Source organism: Cololabis saira, chromosome 13 (genome assembly GCF_033807715.1).
Source record: "Cololabis saira isolate AMF1-May2022 chromosome 13, fColSai1.1, whole genome shotgun sequence".
NCBI lineage: Eukaryota > Metazoa > Chordata > Actinopteri > Beloniformes > Belonidae > Cololabis > Cololabis saira.
The window spans coordinates 6,801,306-6,821,570 of NC_084599.1; the positions used below are offsets into that span (position 1 = coordinate 6,801,306).

General features: G+C 40.5%; 1 protein-coding gene across 1 annotated transcript in view; it reads right to left on the reverse strand.

Annotated features, from left to right (window-relative positions):
• The window catches only part of grin3bb (glutamate receptor, ionotropic, N-methyl-D-aspartate 3Bb), a 58,733-nt gene that overhangs the window by 16,927 nt on the left and 21,541 nt on the right, over positions 1-20,265 (reverse strand). The window contains 1 exon segment of the mRNA XM_061738944.1: positions 5,360-5,505. Within this exon segment, the coding sequence (XP_061594928.1) occupies positions 5,360-5,505 (146 nt within the window).

The following is a 20,265-nucleotide window of genomic DNA, read 5'->3' on the forward strand; positions in this document are numbered from 1 at the left end:
GATTCTGACTCATAGAGAGAGGAGTAGTATGACTTAAAAATTGTGTTGATGGCAATTGGATCGGTGGTAAGTGTGCCATTAGAATCTCTAATGCTGGGAATCAGTCTCGACGTTGCTTGCCTTTTTAATTGGTGAGCCAATAACCTGCTTGGTTTATCGCCGTGTTCATAATAGTTGGCATGAGCGCGTAATAGGAGCCGTTCAGAATCGGCTGTCGCTATAAGATCGAATTTTGACTGCAAATCAAGCCGTTGTTTCAGTAAACTCGGACTTGGGTTAACTGAGTTTAGTCTGTCTGTGTCCTGAATTTTAGATGTGAGCTCCTGTAATTTAGCCCTGCGGATTTTACTGGCGTATGCTGAATAAGAGATAATCTGTCCTCGCAAATATGCTTTGAGTGATTCCCATACTAGCGAAAAACTGGTAGAGTCTGTTTTGTTTAATGCAATGAAATCATCTATTGAAGCAGATATAGAAACATTAAATGCATCGTCGGATAAAAGCAATGGATTAAACCTCCAGGGAGAAGAAAAACGGGGGCGCTCAGACCATGTTATATTCAAAGTTAGAGGGGCGTGATCCGAAATAACAATTGGGTGGTATACGACAGAAGTAACTTTGGGGAGAAGAGAGCCATCAACAAAAAAATAGTCAATACGTGAATATGACTGATGTACTTGAGAAAAAAAAGAGAATTCCTTATCTCCAGGATGTGAGAACCTCCACGGATCAACAAGCCCGTTCTTGACTGTAAAATCGGTAATAGATTTTGACATAGAGGATTGAGTCAAAGTACGAGGATTCGAACGGTCCAAAGAAGGATTAATAACACAATTCAGATCACCGCCCAGTATTGTAATATGCGTATTTAAGAAAGGGAGGTTGCCAAACAGCCTATCCGTAAAATTGGGGTCATCAAAATTAGGGGCATATATATTCACCAACAATACAGGGTTACAGTATAGAGTGCCCGCAACAATAAGATATCTACCATTCTTATCAGATATTGTCCTGGAGACGGAGAAATTGACTCTTTTGTTGATCAAAATTGCTACTCCTCTAGACCTAGAATCAAAATTTGAATGAAAAATATCACCCACCCAAGCTCGTTTGAGTCTGAAATGATCTTTATTTCGCAAATGAGTTTCCTGAAGGAAAGCTATGTCAGTGTCCAAGCGTTTCAAATGTGAAAAAATCTTTGATCGCTTAATTGGATTATTCACACCTTTAACATTCCAGCTAGTGAATGTAATGTTTGATCCAGTATCAGGCTTGTGCAGATTACGATCGCTCATAGGCATTCTCTGAGAGAAAATAAGACCGACTCACCCACCACCAGAGGAGATATAAGGAAAAAAGGTAAAAGGGAAAACCAAAACAAACAAAACTCAGGAGTATATACATACCTACAGAGACAAAAAGCCAACATCCCATAACCCCCGCCCACCCACCCAACGCACATTAGATGATCCCATCCCCAAACGATGGAAACAGCCGTGCTGGCTTCAAAGGAAGCCATTCTCGAAAGGAGATGCTTTCGACTGTAAAGCTAGATACAAAAACGAAAACAAAATTAGCTCCTGCAGAGTTAAAACCTTAAAAAAAAATATATATATAAAATAAAATATGAGGCATATGAAACCAACAATCTGAGCCATTCTGACGAACGCTGTCTTGTCAGGGTAACAACAAACGTTAATTAAATTAAGGAGATCTTTGGCCTATAGAACAATGATATATACATATATGTACTCGCACACCCACACAGACGCGCACACACATGCACACAATTTAAGCAAAGACAGGGGTGTGTGCATATTTTCTAATCAAGGCATCATACCAGAGAAATGATTAGGCCTTCAATTTTAAACGGTGTTGTTCCCATTGATAGTTAGAAGAGAGAGAGAAAAAAAAAAAAAAAAAAAAAAAAAAAAAAAAAATTAATAAATAAAAAAAAAAAAAAAAAAAAAAAAAATTACGACATAAAGTCCCATTTTCTGAATTGACTCAGTCACTCAACCCGGGCCAGAGTCCCGCATGGAGGCATATGAAACCAACAATCTGAGCCATTCTGACGATCGCTGTCTTGTCAGGGTAACAACAAACGTTAATTAAAATTAAGGAGATCTTTGGCCTATAGAACAATGATATATACATATATGTACTCGCACACCCACACAGACACGCACACACATGCACACAATTTAAGCAAAGACAGGGGTGTGTGCATATTTTCTAATCAAGGCATCATACCAGAGAAATGATTAGGCCTTCAATTTTAAACGGTGTTGTTCCCATTGATAGTTAGAAGAAAAAAAAAAAAAAAAAAAAATTAATTAAAAAAAAAAAAAAAAAAAAAAAAATTAAAAAATTAAAAAATTAAAAAAATTAAAAAAAATTACGACATAAAGTCCCATTTTCTGAATTGACTCAGTCACTCACCCCGGGCCAGAGTCCCGCATGGACAGCAAGCTGGATAAATCGTCCCAGAAAATTAGCTGGTAGTCACTTTTTTTATTTTCCTGATGAATGCCAGGGCTTCATCTGGCGACGTGAAGTCACGCTGCTGGCCATCATGGGTTACACGCAGCCGGGCTGGATACAGCAATCCATACCGGACTCCTTCAATCTCCCGCAGCTGACGGCGCACGTCATTAAAGGCAGCGCGCGCCCGCGCTGTCTTGGCTGTGTGGTCCGGGAACACGGAGATGCTCATACCCCGGACTTTTATCCGCTGCCGCTCTCTCGCCTTTCTCAGGATGTCAGCGCAGTCGGTGTAATAATGGAGCCTTGCCACTATTGCGCGGGGCCGCTCCCCGGTCTTCGGTCTCGGCATGAGGGTGCGGTGGGCTCGGTCCACCACCGGCTCTGCGTCGAGGGAGAAGGCTTCCGCCAGGAGCCTGGAAACGCCGGCTGCAGATGAAGAGTCAGGATCCTCCTCCGGGACGCCAATAATCCGCAGGTTCTGCTGACGGGACCTTGACTCCAAATCCTCGCATCTGTCCTCCAGCCTCACATATTCTTTCGACAAGTGATCAACTTTTTTCTGGAGAGCAACGATGTCATCTGAGCAGCTTGAGAGCGAGAGCTCCATCCCAGCGACCGTGGCTGCGAGACCCGCGACGTCCGCCTTCATGGAGGAAATACTGCCAGAAAGATCAGCTTTAAGGGAAAGCAGCTCGGACTTAATGGACGTTAAATTCTCGTTCAGTGCTTGCTGAAGCTCTGACCTAAATACAGCCGCAACATCATTGCGAAGAGCGGAGAGAAGTTCGGTTTTAAGCCGGCTGAACTCCGCAGCTGGAACCTGCGCAGCGCAGGTGCTCTCCGGAGGAGGGGAATCACCGCGGGGCGAGGAGACGGCATGAGCAGCAGGCCGCGGGTTAGCTGGAGGGTTATTCCCCGCTTTGACGGACTTTGGAGGCATTTCCGTGGTAAGTCGTCGAAGTAACCGTGTTGAAAATAGGTTAGTTAAAACCAAAGCCGTGGGAGTGATACAAAAAGTGCCAATAAATGCTGAATTAAAATTAACTCTGCAGGAGCTCCGCTAATTACGTCTCACCCCATGTAAAGCTAAGCCGGAAGCCTTCGCTTTTCTATCTCTGTAATATCACAAAGATGAATGAATCAGTCTATCATCTAAAGTTGTAAATTCTCATGAAGGGATCTTACCTTCATGGAAAAGCACACATAAAAGAACAACTTAGTTGTGAACTTTAATTAACAGCTGCAATAACAGTAAAGTCAAGGTCAAGGTCTGGGTCTCTGGAAAGCTCCTAAAGACAAATCCTGTTGTAATGGACGCTATAGAAAAAAAAAAAGAACTAATATTGAACTAATATCTTTCTATCAGAAAATTTGTGACATCAACCAAAATGATCTTCACATCTCATAGTTCTGGCAGGAGTGTGGTCCGGGTGAGCCAAGGCTTAGAACTCTGCTGGCAGAGATGAAACCCAGACGCGTCTCCAGGAGTGTCCCCAGGGACGGCGTCTCTCTGGCAGAGGCTGGTTGAATGCAGACAGACAGATGGCTCAGGTTGAAGACAGACAGACAGATGGCTCAGGTTGAAGACAGACAGACGGATGGCTCAGGTTGAAGACTGACAGACAGGTGGCTCAGTACCAGGACTCAGAGCCCATGATCTTCAGGAGACTTCAGAGGGAATCTTCCCTCCGTCTTGAGAGGTTTACAGTAGGCCTTGGTTCATCAAGCAGCCAATGAATAATAAAAATGCTCAAGAAAAATCAATGATGATAATCTTGCTGTGCGTAAGATGATAGTAATTATAGTAAAACAGTGAAATACTGAATTTAAGTGAAGCTGCAAACTTAAGTCCAATCTTAAAGCAGTTTTCTGTTCCTTTTGAAGAATGTGTGTCTGCAAGTATGTGACCGAGTTTTACAGTCCTTAGTCCTTTTACTCCGGGGTTGCCACGGCAACTGCCGTACATTTAAACTCCTCTTGGTTGCATGCATCCTGTTAGTTGGCTGGCTCGATCTAAAAAACAGAATTGTCTGACCGAGTCAAAATATATATCTTTTATTTATTATTGTTTATTAAAATTCATAGAGAAAAGTATACTGAAGCTTTCCAGACCCCATGTATGCTATAATATGTATCGTTACATCCCCACACCAACCTAAAAAGACATTCAAATAAACTCTCAGACCTACACGTATCCCGCACACACAACACACTCCTCTCCTCCTTCAACACAATCCACTACACATTCATTTACATACTGTACAACTCGTCTTTTTTTTCTAGCCAGCTCTTTCGTGTCTCACAATCAGTGATTTTAGTCCTCTTTGACAGAACCAGGGTTTTAGGGGTTAATAAAATGTAACAGACAATATGGCTGGTGAAGGACACACACCAATAGCCAGAACCACAAAATAACATAACCATATATTATATCTTATATTATTATATTCAATTCAATTCAATTTTATTCATATAGCGTCTATTACAACAGACGTTGTCTCTAGGATCTTTCCAGAGACCAGAACATAAACCCCCGAGCAATTATTACATAAACAGTGGCAGGTAAAAACTCCCCTAGTGGGAGAAAAGCCTTAAGCCAAACAGTGGCAAGAAAAACTCCCCTTTAGGAGGAACGAAACCTGGACCAGGACCTGGATCATAATGGGGGACAATAAACAATAAACAGCAACAATAAAACTCTACAATTAATCTGTGAAGAGACTTAAATCATTAGTAAAATAATTCATTTTCCCTTTGGAGATTAATAAATTCAGAGAACCAGAACCAGGACCAGAATATGAACACATTCAGAGAGCCAGAACAAAAGAGATTCAAAACAGGACCCGGGCCAAGGTGTCATGTGTGGTCTTACTTGAGGGCGGCGATCCCTTCAGGGGTGGTCGGGACATTGAAGCGCCTGGTGTAGTCATGCATCTCTGGAAAACTCTTCTTCATGTAGTCCTCAGCGCTGCTCTCTCTCACCGTCCCAAAACGAAATCCCCGCCATGGATGCTGCAGCTGGACGCAGCAACAAAAATACAGGAAGCGTGAGGAGAATGAGAGGGCGCTGTCTTCATGGGGGGTTGGGAAGACCTGGGTGCTCACATATAAAACTGTGTGTAAGATGTTCACTAAAAGTTTGAATCCAAAAATGATCTTATTTATAAAACTGTGCATATGCACATCAGCAAGCAGTTTCTCTTTATCAATCATAGTTGGTTTGCACAGGTGGATTCGGTGCATATCCCGCCCTCAACACCCCCTCATTTTTCTGCAAATGGTCAATGCAAAGCACCTCACGAATGCTTTCTGCTTATCCACCATCCTGCAGATTAATGGTATTTTATACTACATCATGGCAACATCATTTCACTGATACTGAAGTAAACATGCTTGAGGGAAAATGGAGACCAGGAAAACATTATATTTGGTGTTCACAGTAGTGGCATCTCGAATAAAAGAAAAGCAAGTGAGGAGGATTGGATGTAGTGAGTGAGTGTGGGCCACATTAGACTGCAGCACTTCTGCACTCTGTGGGTATATTAATGGGGTGAGGACCCCGCTTTTGAAGGCGGAGCCGATGTTATAACAAGAGTAAATAAGGCTTGTGTTAGATGGTGATGTTTTTCTTGTACTTAAGAAGAAGCTTTATTCTCATTGTACAGTATACAACAAAGTTTTTCTTCGGCAGCATCCTCCAGGGACAGCAGCTACATTCACAGTCGGAATCCCAAACAGCAAAAAATAAAGTGCAATGAAATTATTTCCATAAGGACTGGTGTTATGAGTCCTGTAGCAGTCTCTTCACGGATGTGGGGAAGAAGCTGTTCTTCAGCCGGCCGGTGCAGAACTCAGAACTCTGAGTCTACCAGAGGGGAGGCTGGAGAATAGAGAGTGTCCTGGATGAGCGGGGTCATCTCAGATCTTTTTGGCCCTTCAGAGGAGACGGTTGGAATGGATCTCCTCCAGACGTGGGAGCGGGGAGCCAACGATCCACTGAGCAGTCTTGATGACCCGCTGTAGTTGTTTCTTCTCAGACGCAGTGCAGCTGGCAGACCACACCGTGCATCCGTAGGTCAGGACACTCTCTATTGTGCAGCAGTAGAAGTTCTTGAGCAGAGGTGGAGGGAGTTTGGAGGGAGTTTGTTCCTCCTCAGCGTTCGTACTTACCAAGGAGCCATCACTAGCAGGGTCAGAAGTTAGGGGTCAGGGGTCAGGGTTAGGGTCAGTGTCACCTACAGTCTGTTCCTACACTACTGTGAGTCAGGATGAAGGAGTCGTGTGGAACAACCAAAGTTAGAAAGAACCATGTTTGAGTAACAAATGAACTCTACATTCATCATATGCAAATTTTTACGGTTCACACAGAAAAAATCATTTTCATTAGGAAGCCCTTATGGCAACATGAGTAGAGGGAATTGCACCAATTACAAATTGGCTTTCATTGCTTTATTGTGCTCAGGGACAGCTGTGATATCCCACACCTAAGGATAGCATTTATTTCAAACCCAAAAGGGTGTTAGACAATTTCACATTATATACCGGTAGTTAATCATAGAAGACACTGTTGGCCAGTTCCCACTGGAAATAGCCTTTTTTGCCAGAAACCCGAGAGTGGTCAACACCTGTAAGTGGACTGGACTTCAAACTGGATCCAGTTCAGCACTTAGACCCCAGAGCACTTCTCCAGGGAATCTAAATCTGCATATTATCCAGCACTCATCATGAGCCAGGAAATCTTCCTGATCCATCCTGATCCTGCCATACATACAGTATAAATTATAATCCTCGAGGAGTGCCAGCAGATCCATTATGCACAACATCCTGGACTCTTTATCATTCTGCTCATAATCTCAGCGTCTGACACACTCCAGAATCTAAAATGTTTGAATTTTATCTCCTCATCAAACATCATTAACTTATTTATTCAAACAGTCAAAGGAAGGAAGTGTGAACTCCCAGCAGCCCTTGTGTCTACAAACGCTCCCAGACCGGTTTCAGCCTCCACTCTATGAGACCGGTTCTCCTTAGCAGAATTCTTAGGCTGTACTCCAAGCTTCAGACCACCGGTAGGTGTTTTAGTTTAGGTTTTAAAGATAATTGTAATTTTTGGGGGGGTCTTGATGCTCTTTCAAAAAGGTGATGAGACCCACCCAGCAGGCTGCCAGATGTAACTGCAGACGTACAGTTGACAGTCCAGATCTCTCCAGCTGACAGATACCGCAGAGCTCCACTCCTCTTCATCTCCTCTTCATCTCCTCTTCATCTCACCCCCCATCCCCCCTCCTCTCAGTGTTTGCCTGCGATTCATTCAAACCCCATAAACCAAGCAGACACAATTGTCACGGGTAGAACTTATTACCCTCCTTTTGTTCTTAGGCTGAATTACTGAAATAATCTTCTTCCCACTAAATATACTTCTGTTCCATCTTCAGATTCACCCGCAGTCCTCCCTTCCACTGTTTCTGTATGCTATTGCAGGCAACTTCACACACTCACTTATAGGAAACGCAAACAATTGTCTAACCTTATCATTTTAAAACTTCTTAATTAATTTGATCATCGACAGCGTTTTCTTCTCAGTGAGAATGAAAGTTCATCTCATTCCATGTAATGTGCGCCTCACAATCCATCCCTCATTGATGTGCGTTCACATCTTCATGTAAGACAAACAGAGGAAACTGACCAGTTAACTAAGTTGGCTTTAAGGTCTAAACTATGGTTTTCTTTTGTCGTTGCGGTGTAAATCATGAGCGTTCAAACCTGAAGAAAAGGAGATATAGAAGAACATATTTCAGTGTATAAAAGCGAGTTTCATTACTGTAGAGTTGGGGACTCCAACTAAAACAATTTGCATGGCGGTACGCACAAATCCACACAAAGTTGATCTGTGAACATCCTGTCTTGTGTGTGGAAAATTGTGTAAGCAAGTTTTTTGCGCAACACACTTTTTATACATGAGGCCCCAGATCTACAACACCGGACAAGACCCCGGCTACAACCGACACCGGGTCTACCTCATCAGACAAGACTTCAGCTGCAAAAGAAACCAGGTCTACCCCACCAGCAGCCAGCACTTAATAGCGGGACACTGACTCGTACCCAGTGTTATACTGGTGGCAATTGATAAATTGGTTAATCCTTTGTTTCCTCCTTTCTTGCTGTGCTCCAGTTATGAACCTATAGAGGGAATGCGCATGACGTCACGAATGTGACTTTAAGCAGGTTACGCCCACTGAGTGTCAGAAAGACTGAGTGTCAGAAAGACTGAGTTGCAGCGTAAACTTTCAGTTTGAGCAACTGGAAAACATCTAAAATGGGAAAGAGCTGTTGTGCGATCGACTGTACTTATAGATTTAGCAAGAAATCTGAGTTATCGTTTTACAGACTGCCCAAAAATAAGCTTAAGAGAGACAAATGGATCGCTGCAATTCACTGTTAATATCAAAGTCCCTCTGACGTCATGTCCGTCGGCACGTGAGGAATGTGAGGAATGTTTGGAATGTTTGAGGGCTGAGGACGTCGAAAACTTGAAAACTCCAAGTAAAATATGGTTAAAAATAGTTGTGTAGCCTAAATCTTGATGGACATAACTGATTTTTGATAAAACTGTGGAGATTGAGCCTGGACCGGAGCAGTGCGTTTTTGGGAGTTTAATGACTACGAGAAGGAAAAGAGGAGGAAAGCAGACGCCAATCCCCGAACCACCTGTTAACAATCCACCTGTCTTATCTGTGGCACGCGTGGATCTACAGGTAAAAGAGATGGATAGAGAGGAAATGTCCACTTTGATCCGCTTGATCATACGGGAGGAGCTGAAATCACATATGGATGAACTGCAGCCGCAACTCGCCTCCATAAAGCGCGATGTTAAGGTTTGTGCAGAAAAAGTGACCGGTATGGAGGTGGCACTGTCGAATCAGTCTGATCAGATAAACATGCTGGAGAAGGACTGTGGCACGCTCCAGAATATGTGCAGCATACTTCAGAAAGAAAATAAAGAGCTGAGAGAGAAAACTGACAGATTGGAAAGTTACAGCCGGAGATTTAATTTAAGAGTCTTTGGGCTTGACAAGGGAGTAGAAGGGGATAATGCAACTGAATATATGACTGTGCTGCTGAAGGAGGTTTTCAAGGGACAGAAGAAGCTTCCCTGCCAACCTGAAGTAGAAATTGCGCACAGAGTTGCGGGAAAAGGCCCTGGTCCAAGGCCGATGATCGTTAGACTGCAACATTTCATGGCGAAGGAGGCTATTTTGAAAATAGCAAAGCAGGAGAAAGTCTTGGAGTACAAAGATATGAAACTGAAAATATTCCCCGACTTTACAACAGAAACAGCCCGGAGGAGAGCGCTGTACAGCAACATCAGGGGCAAGTTATTCCGGGCTGGTATTCAAAGTGGTCTGATCCATCCTGCCACCCTCATAATAACCTTCAATGGAGAGAAGAAGATGTTTCGGAATGCTACTGAGGCTGAGAAATTCTACGATGAAAAAATCTATCCATCTGACAGTGGATGATGACGCGAGGACTAAAATCGGAGAGAGAGCGCAGGATGGCTGTGAGTAATTGGGGATAAAGACGAACAATGACTTACTGCACTATAGATAATGGTCTGGAACTTGATTATGGATAACGGGAATGAACTTTGGACTTAAAAAGGAGTTAAGAAGTTAAGTTTGAGGACACACGATCCGTTGGCCTGTGTGCAGCAGGTCTAATAAATGAAAGTTATGCATTGAATAGATGAACGCATTAAACATTTGGGAATAAAAAAAAAAAAAAAAAAAAATATATATATATATATATATATATATATATATATATATATATATTTTTGAAGTGATGTATAGGTGATAAGATAGTTACTATAATTTGTGTTAATGTGTGAATTAAAACTATGAGTTCAGTGGAGAGATTTGAGTCCAGGAGTATTTGAATTTTGACGGAGGAAGTTAGCAAATAATTGCTTGTTTTAAGTTAATTTGAGATTAAAATGGGAATTATATTAATCCATCTTCTCGTTTTTGACTGAGAATGAGTTTTTTTTTTTTTTTTTTCGTGGTAAAGTAAATAGATAAAATGGATAATTAACCGAGTTAATTTAAATATGCTAATAATGGAGTTTGACTTATTTTTATGGGATGACGAGTGATAGAATTGCGGTGGCAATACTAAGTGTTACTAAATTTGTGTGTTTATGTGTTTGTACTAGTCATAGAGTTAAGTGTTTTTCGTGTGGCTCCTGTCGTGAATCTAAGAGTATAAAATTGAATGAAATGTTTGATGTTACATAAATTACCAAAGAAAGGCTTGAAAATGGCCCATATAAATATATGTAGTATTAGGAACAAATTAAATGAAGTGGGAGACATATTAATGTTGAATAATTTGCATATTTTAGCGGTGTCAGAGACACATTTAGACTCTACTTTTGAGGACACATCCGTAATGGTAGATGGGTTTAATATTTATAGAAAAGATAGAAATGCTTATGGAGGTGGAGTCTGTATTTATGTGCAGAGCCATCTGCCTGCTAAAATAAGGAATGATTTAATGCAATCAGACATTGAAGTTATTTGGTTGCAAGTGCATTTAAAACATCTCAAACCTATACTTATTGGATGTGGTTACAGACCACCCAGTGCTAACCAGGAATATTTAGATAAATTGTGTGATATGTTAGATTCTGTTTGTAGTACTAATGATGAAATCTATTTTATGGCCGATATGAATGTAGACTGGAGGTCTTTGTCGTGTCCAATGAGAAGGAAATTAATAGATACATGTGCAGCTTCTGGATTATTTCAAGCAATGGATAAACCAACAAGAATTAGTTTTGATAAGAATGGCAAGCAAGTGGCAACATGTATTGATCATCTCTATTTGAACACTCCAGACGTATGCTCGAAAGCTATATCGATGCCTATAGGATGCACTGATCATAATTTAATCGCAATTGTTAGGAAAACAAAAGTACCAAAGGAAGGTTTTAAGATAATTAAAAAGAGATCATTTAAAAATTTTGATCAAGAAAAATATGTGAGAGATATTGCAAATGCTAGGTTAACGGATATTCTGCTGCTTGATGATCCTGAGGCTGCCTTTCAGGTTTTTGATGAAACTTTAACGAATGTTATAGATAAGCACGCACCTGTGAGAAAATCAACAGTTAGAGCCATCAACTCTCCATGGTTGGACAAAGAATTGAAAGAATACATGATTGAAAGAGATCAGGCAAAACAGATAGCTTTATCATCGTGTATTAAGTCAGATTGGCAAGTTTATTGTAAATTAAGAAATTTTGTTACTAAACTAAATAAGAGAAAGAAAAAAAAGTACTATGGTAATATTATTCATGAAATTAAACACGATAGTAAAAGATTATGGAGCACCTTAAGTTATTTAATTAAAGGCAATGCTAAGTATACACCATCTTATTTAGAAATTGGAGGGGAGTTTTTCACTAAACCAAAAGACATTGCAAATCATTTAAATAATTATTTTATAAGTAAAATAGAGAAACTTAAGAGAACTGTACAGCATAATAACACTGACCTAGCGGTTAGATTAGTAAATCAGATAATGGAGCATAAAGATTGTACTTTTAATTTTAAAAATGTTACTGCTTCAAAAGTTGAGTTAATGTTAATGAGTTGCAAAAATAAACCACCTGGAGTTGATTTTCTTGATGTAAGACTTCTCAAGCCTATTGTTTCTATTGTTGCTCCAGTGATTACACATATAATTAATTTATGTTTTACAAAAAATAAATGGCCACAGGGATGGAAAATTGCAAAAATTATACCTATACCAAAAAATAAAAAGTTGCAGTTTTCTGAGTCTAACAGTAGACCAATAAGTTTATTACCTATTTTGAGTAAAATAATGGAGAGAATTGTGTTTGAACAAATTCAGTTTTATTTTTCAAAGAATAATTTATTTACTGATTTCCAGCACGCATACAGAGAAAAATACTCTACAGCAACAGCCTTAACTCAGATGGTGGACGACTGGTATAATAATCTCAAACAAAAGAAAATTATTGGAGCTATTTTTCTTGATTTTTCTGCAGCGTTTGATATATTGGATCATGAGTTAATATTAGAAAAACTAAAGCGTTATGGTTTTTCTTCTTCTGCATTGTTAACAATTAATAGTTATTTGAGCGAGAGACAGCAATTTGTTTATTTTAATGGAAGTGAATCAAATACAATGTATGTTAAACATGGAGTACCTCAAGGAAGTTGCCTTGGGCCTCTTTTATTTTCTATTTTTACTAATGATTTCCCCTTGGTATTAAATAAAGCACACATGGCATTGTATGCAGATGATAGTACAATTTATTTATCAGAAGAAACAATTAGTGATTTAAATACAAATTTAAGAGAGGAAATTAAATTAGTTATGGATTGGATTAATAGCAATAAACTTATTTTGAATGTGTCGAAGACCACTGGGATGATTGTTGGAACAAACCACACATTGCGTTCGAATCCAAGGCTTGATCTTACCATTAATAATGAAACAATCAAACAAGTTAATGAAGTTAAACTGTTGGGGATTATTATTGATAATACATTAACATGGGACAAACACATACAGAGAATAGTAACAAAAATTGGAAATATTTTATCAATGATCAGGAGATGCAAAAATTATCTTACGCCACAAACCACTAATCAAGTAATTCAAGCCTTGGTTTTGTCACATCTGAATTATTGTACTGTTGTCTGGTCAAACACATCATTGGGAAATATAAGAAAGCTGCAACTGGCTCAGAATAAAGCAGCACGTGTTGCTCTTTCATGTGGAAGAAGGACAAATGTTGCTAAAATGCATGACAGTCTCTGCTGGCTAGATATAAGAAATAGATTTATGTACTTGTTGATGGTTTTTATAAGAAATGTTATTATTTCAAAAATGCCAAGACTTTTGTATGGAAAATTAACCTTCAGTTCAGAAACTCATAATTATTCAACAAGACATGCTGCTAGAGGTTGCTTTACCTTACCGAAATCGAACACATCTGCTGGCACAGTGATATACAGAGCAATGAGGGAGTGGAATTTACTTCCTGATTATATAACGCAACAGAAAAATGTGCTAAGTTTTAAAATGAAATTAAAAGATTATTATTCAACACAAAATTTTAAGAATTAATATTTAATAACTAATTAATTAAATAATTAAATATTTAACTCATATTGTTGGGTCATGGCATCTTTGTAATGTAACAAAGTATTCGTGATGATTCAATGTAGGAGCTTGTCTTGTCTTGTATGTTTTCTTGTTTATATGTTTTGTATGTGTGAATTTTTGTGTTTTTGTATATATTTGTGAATTAGTATTTCTTCTGTTTGGTTTGTATTGTGTGTACACTGTATTGTCACCTACGAGTGTATGACGACCCCAGGAAGAATAGCTGCTGCTTTTTGCAAAAGCTAATGGGGATCGTAATAAAACAAACAAACAAACAAACAGAAACAACTGGATTCCAGGCACCGAAACGTGGATTTGTGGTTCCCATTTTGTATCAGGTAATGTTGGATTTTTGGGTAGCTAACGTTAAACGGTCAAATCATAAAGTTCGGTGTACTAATCTCTTTAATTTCGTGGTACGAGTTGTCTTTCTTCATTCTACAGTATAGCTACCCATGGAAACAGGCATTGTGGCATAGAATTGTCAAATTGGTTCAATTCTTTTTTATTTTTTTAATTTATATTTTTATCCCGGTTTTTTCCCCATTTTTATCACCCAGTGCTCCTACCTAACAGTCCTGGGCATTGCCATCCTCTACCAACCCCGGAGTTCCTGCACTGAGCTCAGGTCTCCTCCTTAACCTGAGGAGTCGCATCTTTTCACCAGACAGGGTGGGGTTTCTCCGGCCAGACGTAGCGTGTGGAAGGATCACGTTATTCCGGCCGGATCCTCCCCACCCCATCTGTTCCCCGGTTGGCCAGAGAGGGCAGTAGAGCCAGAGTTGCATGTTTTTGTGAGGGTAGCTCCCATTAGCTACCCAGGGGAACACGGGGAGAACATGCAAACTCCACACAGAAAGATCCTTTCGCCAACCCCAGCCATGGTGAGGGTGCTGAAGTCATGGGGGAACTAACACGCACTTCAGCGCCCACAGCGTCCCCGGCGGAAATCGAACCCAGGACCTTCTTGCTGTGAGACGGCTGCACTACCAGCTGCGCCACCGTGCCCCCTCAAATTGGTTCAATTCACTGTACGAATTTTTACAGATTACGTTTCTAATACTGTATTTGACCCGGTCTTTGTACATTTTGAAAATATAGAAATGTAATTCTTGCCATTGTAAGAGTGAGATGTACCTGCTGCCCTTACTGTTTAACAACTTGTGCTTTTTATTATATTACCTCTTTTCTTATGATTTTATTTCATTTTATTTGTTATTTACTGTTTAATTGTGTCTTGCCTCTTTTAATGTTGATGTAAAGCACTTTGAATTACCTTGTGTTGAATTGTGCTAAACAAATAAACTTGCCTTGCCTTACTAAAATGAAGCAATACTGCAAAAGTGACCTTCCTCGTGTCTTTGTGGGGAACAGAAAGGAAAACTTCAAATTGGTGCAGAAGACTTGAGGTGGCGGTGCAGACTGCTTCAAATTTTGATTATGACAGTTTGGCTAAGCTGCTGCTCAATGGACTGGGTGTTGCTGCTTGTAGTTACTGGGATATGCTACAATGCTACTGTGGAGGAGAAACTGTATCTCTTTGCGTTTCAATGTTATATCAGTGCACGTCTCCGCTTGCCTGGATAGCTTTTAGCAGTGTTTGCTGCTGAAACAAGTCCCCTTGTGGATGAAGCTTTTCCTTCATGTGGGAAAAATGCCCGTAACAGAGAAAAAACACTGGTTGAGGTCTGGGGGAAAATGTTATAAAGTACAAGTCATTTCCTGCATTCTGGTGCATTTTAAAAGGTTTTTAGATACCTACTTTTACCTGTATTAAAAACTGTTACAGAAACAGAATCAGCATCATTAGCACTGATATGTTATAATTGATACTGAAAATAATTTGACACAAATGTATTTAAAATAAATGTTGACTTCAAGCATGTTCTACATGATGCCTTTAAAACTGCAATGGCTTTCATGGAGACTATAAACTGATGACATTGCACTGAGTAAATGTTATTTGTGTGTACATTTTGGATTTGCAGTTTGAAAGTCATTGCGTCTAGTATTAATCTGCATCACATTTGAGTGATAACTACCCAGCATCCTTCAGTAACATGACTCCCTTCACTGTCCCTGCATGCTGAGCTGCCTCTGACTCTCAGCATCAACCGCCTTTCAGAGCTGGGCATGGATCAATCCCTGCAACTCAAATAAATGAGCTGTAAAACTTTACAAGAATAGCATGAAATAACATCAATAATGACATGTTTGGTGTAGTTTCATTAGGGGTTGTGGTCACCTTGAATATTATCATCAGAGTTTTAAAATTAAAGTTATTGGATGACTAAAAATTGTAACTTACTTTTCACAGGACGTTTTAAAGACTCCTTACATCTTTGTGTCTTGGGAGGAAACAAATTTTCCAAACAATCAATCGTCAGCCAAAGGCGAGAAATAAAGAAGAGCGGAGCTGTGTCTGTGCCTGCGTTGTTGTTTACCAACAACCCGGAGATAAGACTTAACACCGACTGTTTCCAGTGTCAGCCTATTATCAGTGTCCTGCTTTGAGTCTGGAACCATAAACACTGGGAGTTTTCTCATTTCTTCTGATGCTCAGCAGATACACAGCCCCATCTTCATCTCCTACTAGTCTGTTATAAGACAGGTGGACCAGGTCACTCCATTTATTGAGCCAAAGGAAATTTTCTTCTGTTTTTCTCAATCTTAATCTCTTCTGCAGTGGTTGAAGCTGAACTCCATTTATCTTACTGATGATCATCAAAACTGAAGATGAAGCTGTCAGTTTTTTTAGGACTACCATGTAAGTCCTGGTGGTGAATATTGTTTTTCCCCTCTGTCATTTTATTATTGATCTGTATCTTCAACCTCCATGACCTACATGTGTTTCTGTTCAGTATCGACATGGACGAGCAGTGGGAAAGGCTGTGGAGATGAGGATTGTTTTAGTTTTTCAGTTAAGGTAAGTTGCAAATATCATTGACACAGAAATATTTTGAATGGTAGTTCCAGTCCAGAAATACACATCAGTGATTAGATTTCCATTCATCTGGACAAGGAAAGAAGTTCTAATAGCAGCATACTGATTTTTGTTAATAATTATCTTAATTCAGGCAAGTCCAGTGAGGAACCCGATTGCATCTTGACTTGAGTCAAAGATATTTTCAGTCATTTCTGGGGAGAAGTTCAAGGACTGTTTGTGGGAACTGATGTCATAATAAAGCTGAAATAAACACAAGAAACCTGTGAGCCAAAGATGGATTAGTGCTCAGTAAAAGACATTGCCACAACTTGACCATAAGCCGGTGGGTTGGTGGGAACCTCCTTTCACCAGTGTTCTGTGTAGTTAAGGCTAAGGCTAAGCAGGATCTCTGGTGTCACAGAGTCACCTTCCTAATGCCAGCTCTCACTTCTCTGCACCAACACAACTTCCAACACAGCTACTACAACCAAGCTATTCTTTTCACCCTATCTTTGCCTCCATTGGGTAATATTATTAGTCGACATGCCATACATTTCCATTGCTATGCTAGATGCAGATATTCACAGTACCTGTGTGGCCCGTCAACTTCTCCACCCTGCCAGCCTTATAAGAGGAGAGGCTGCTGCTGGGCTGGAGCTGAAGCACGTGTGTTGGTGATCTTGCTAAATAAAAAGGGTTCTGCACAAAACTCCGTGTCCTCTCTATCCTGTCGGTCGGGCCCCCGTAGCACTCGCCCTGCTACAATTATGGAGTGACGTGCGTCCGACTCCGCGACACTAGGTGGCGCCACACGCACTTTCACGTTGGCATTTTTCCGGTACAATTAGTAAACAAGCGCGAAGGAGGACAACAACTTGTGAAAAAATGGACGCTAACGATGCAGCAGCTCCGTAAACGTCTTACATACTAAGCTGATCATGTTGCAGGTAAGATGCACACAAAGTCTCCCTCTTCTTCTTCTGTTACCGTGTTATTGTGATGCTGTGACTGTTGTAATTCCTGCTCTTGCGGCTCGTCACTTCCTGAAGGGGAAGTCCCGGGCAAGTTACTAGCTCGGCTAAGCGTGGGAACTTGCCGGAATAACTCAGATTAGGATGTATTATCTGGCACTAAAAGCTCGATCTCAAGAGCTTCAGTTTGGTTCGACTACAGCCGGTCTAAGGTGTATACACGGCTTTTAAAACTTCAATATCAGTCGGATTAAGGCAACAATTTGACTTTCTGTTAGTGCATGTAAACGTACTGACTGTTGCTGTTATTAATCTGTGTCCCTTCATCCCAGCAGCTGTTCCTGAACTGTCATCGTTGCTGTTCTCTCCTCTTTCCTGTCCTTTCACCCTCCAACCAGTCAGGCAGGAGGATGTCCTTCCTGAGTCTGTTTCTTCCTGTTCAAGGGGAGGTTTTTCTTTCCACAGTTACCTGGTGCTTGTGTATGGCTATAAGAAAATGTAAGATACAATCTATAAGTAAAAAATAATTATTACTATTTTGATTTTGCAATAAAAATAATAATTCTGAATGAATTGAACTGTACTGTTGAGGGGCCTTCAGATGACATTTGTCAGGATTAGGTGCTATTTAAATAAAGCTGAATTGAACTATCCAGTACCTCAACTTTCAAAACACCCAGGCTTCGCTCATGGACGCTTCACGGTCGTGACAATAGCCAATACTATCTTTCCTGAAGCCAAGCACAATCAGACAAACTCATCAGCAAGGTCTCTGACTAATAGGCCGCCCCCACTCCCTTAAATAACTCTCCCTTACTCACTCCATCATCTTTATTGAGGAAGGAAGAAAGATTACCAATACCAACTCTTATTTCTATTTTGACTTCCAGCTGGCATCATTTCCCCTAGTCTAAATCACTGACTACATTTAGCTGCCTTATCTGACATTTCTTCACTGTCTCCTTCAAACCCGCCCCGTCACTCCCCGTTCCCCCAATAATATGACTACTGATCTAGCTACATTTGTAATTTGTAATGTATTTATTTCAAAACAGGGACAGTGCACAATAAGACATTAATCTTGTACAAGAGAACATGCATTGTGCCAGGTTGTAGCAGCTTGCTATTTTCCACCTGTAGTCCGTGGGCAGGTTGATGGAATACTACGTAAAAAGTAGTATAGAAAAAGAAAAAATAAGTAAAAGAGCAGAACAAAGCAAAGAGACAATAGATAAAATAGATAAATAGAAACATGGAAGCAGATTCAACAGAGCATGGGATCTGTCAGATGTTGGCACCTAAGATTTAAAGCTAGGCTGCCCCGCAACACACACACACACACACACACACTTCATAAATGTACACACACATACATACATACATCCCACTTCTACTGGACGAACCCTAACTTTCCATCCTCGCTGCTCAGCTTCTGCTTTTAGTTCTGCGTATCTAAGCCTTTTCCTTTCACAGTCGCCCTCCACAGAGTCTTCCAGGAAACTGTCAGCTAAATAAAGTAAAATATCTGCTGAATAACTACCCGTAAAACTATGTTAGGGCTTAAAGTACTGCAAACTATTTCCTGAGGAACAACCAGCTTTCCATCTAAATCTACTTTAGTTTCGCTAACAACTTCTACACAACCAAACTCTTGCATATGCTGACTTGTCACCTCTGTATTTCTCCCTCTCACGCACAAATTGGATTATTCTCTGTTTCTGAACACCTCCTGAATTTTGCCTACATCTGTTTTCAACACCTGCACCTAAGCTAAACTTTTTGGGTTGTACTTTATGTATTTTTTTCAGCTGCATAAACCATTGGCTGATGACACAGAGCTGTAGATAAACCAATCTGGTTTATGGGATGTTCGCTTAAAATGGGCAGCGCCTCTAACTCAAAGTATGCTGTGTTTACAGAAGGATGAGAGGAAGTTCATCACCTTCGGGTATGCTCTCTGCAGATCTACTATATGTTCATCGGGATTAACCTGATGATCAGTCTTTTCAGGAAGAAAGAATGAGGACTAGAAAGACTTTCCCTGAGGAAGTGCAAGGTCTGGGGTTTGTGGCCTCAACACAGCCATCAACCACCTATGAATGTGTGAGAAGTCATGTCTCATGTACTCAAAGGGAAGTAATGAGGCGGTCATTGATTTTGCTTGGTACACACACACACACACACACACACACACACACACACACACACACACACACACACACACACACACACACACACACACACACACACACACACACACACACACACACACACACACACACACACACACACATTTTCTGGTTATCCGGGGTCAGGTCAGAGGGGCAGTAGCCTTGGCAGGGAAGCCCAGAATTTCCTCTCCCTGGCCACTTTGTCCAGCTCATCTGGATGGATCCCAAGTCGTTCACAGGCCAGCGGAGGCTGAGAAAACATAATCCCTCCAGCAGGTCCTCGGTCTTCTCTGGGTTCTACCCTCTGTAATTGGCAGAGGTGTTAAGTAACAAAGTACAAATACTTTGTTACCTTACTTAAGTAGAAATTTTGGTTATCTATACTTCACTGGAGTAATTATTTTTCAGACGACTTTTTACTTTTACTCCTTACATTTTAAAAACAGCCTCGTTACTCTATTTCATTTCGGCCTTTAAAAAAAACTATCCAGTTAAATTGCTCCATCCG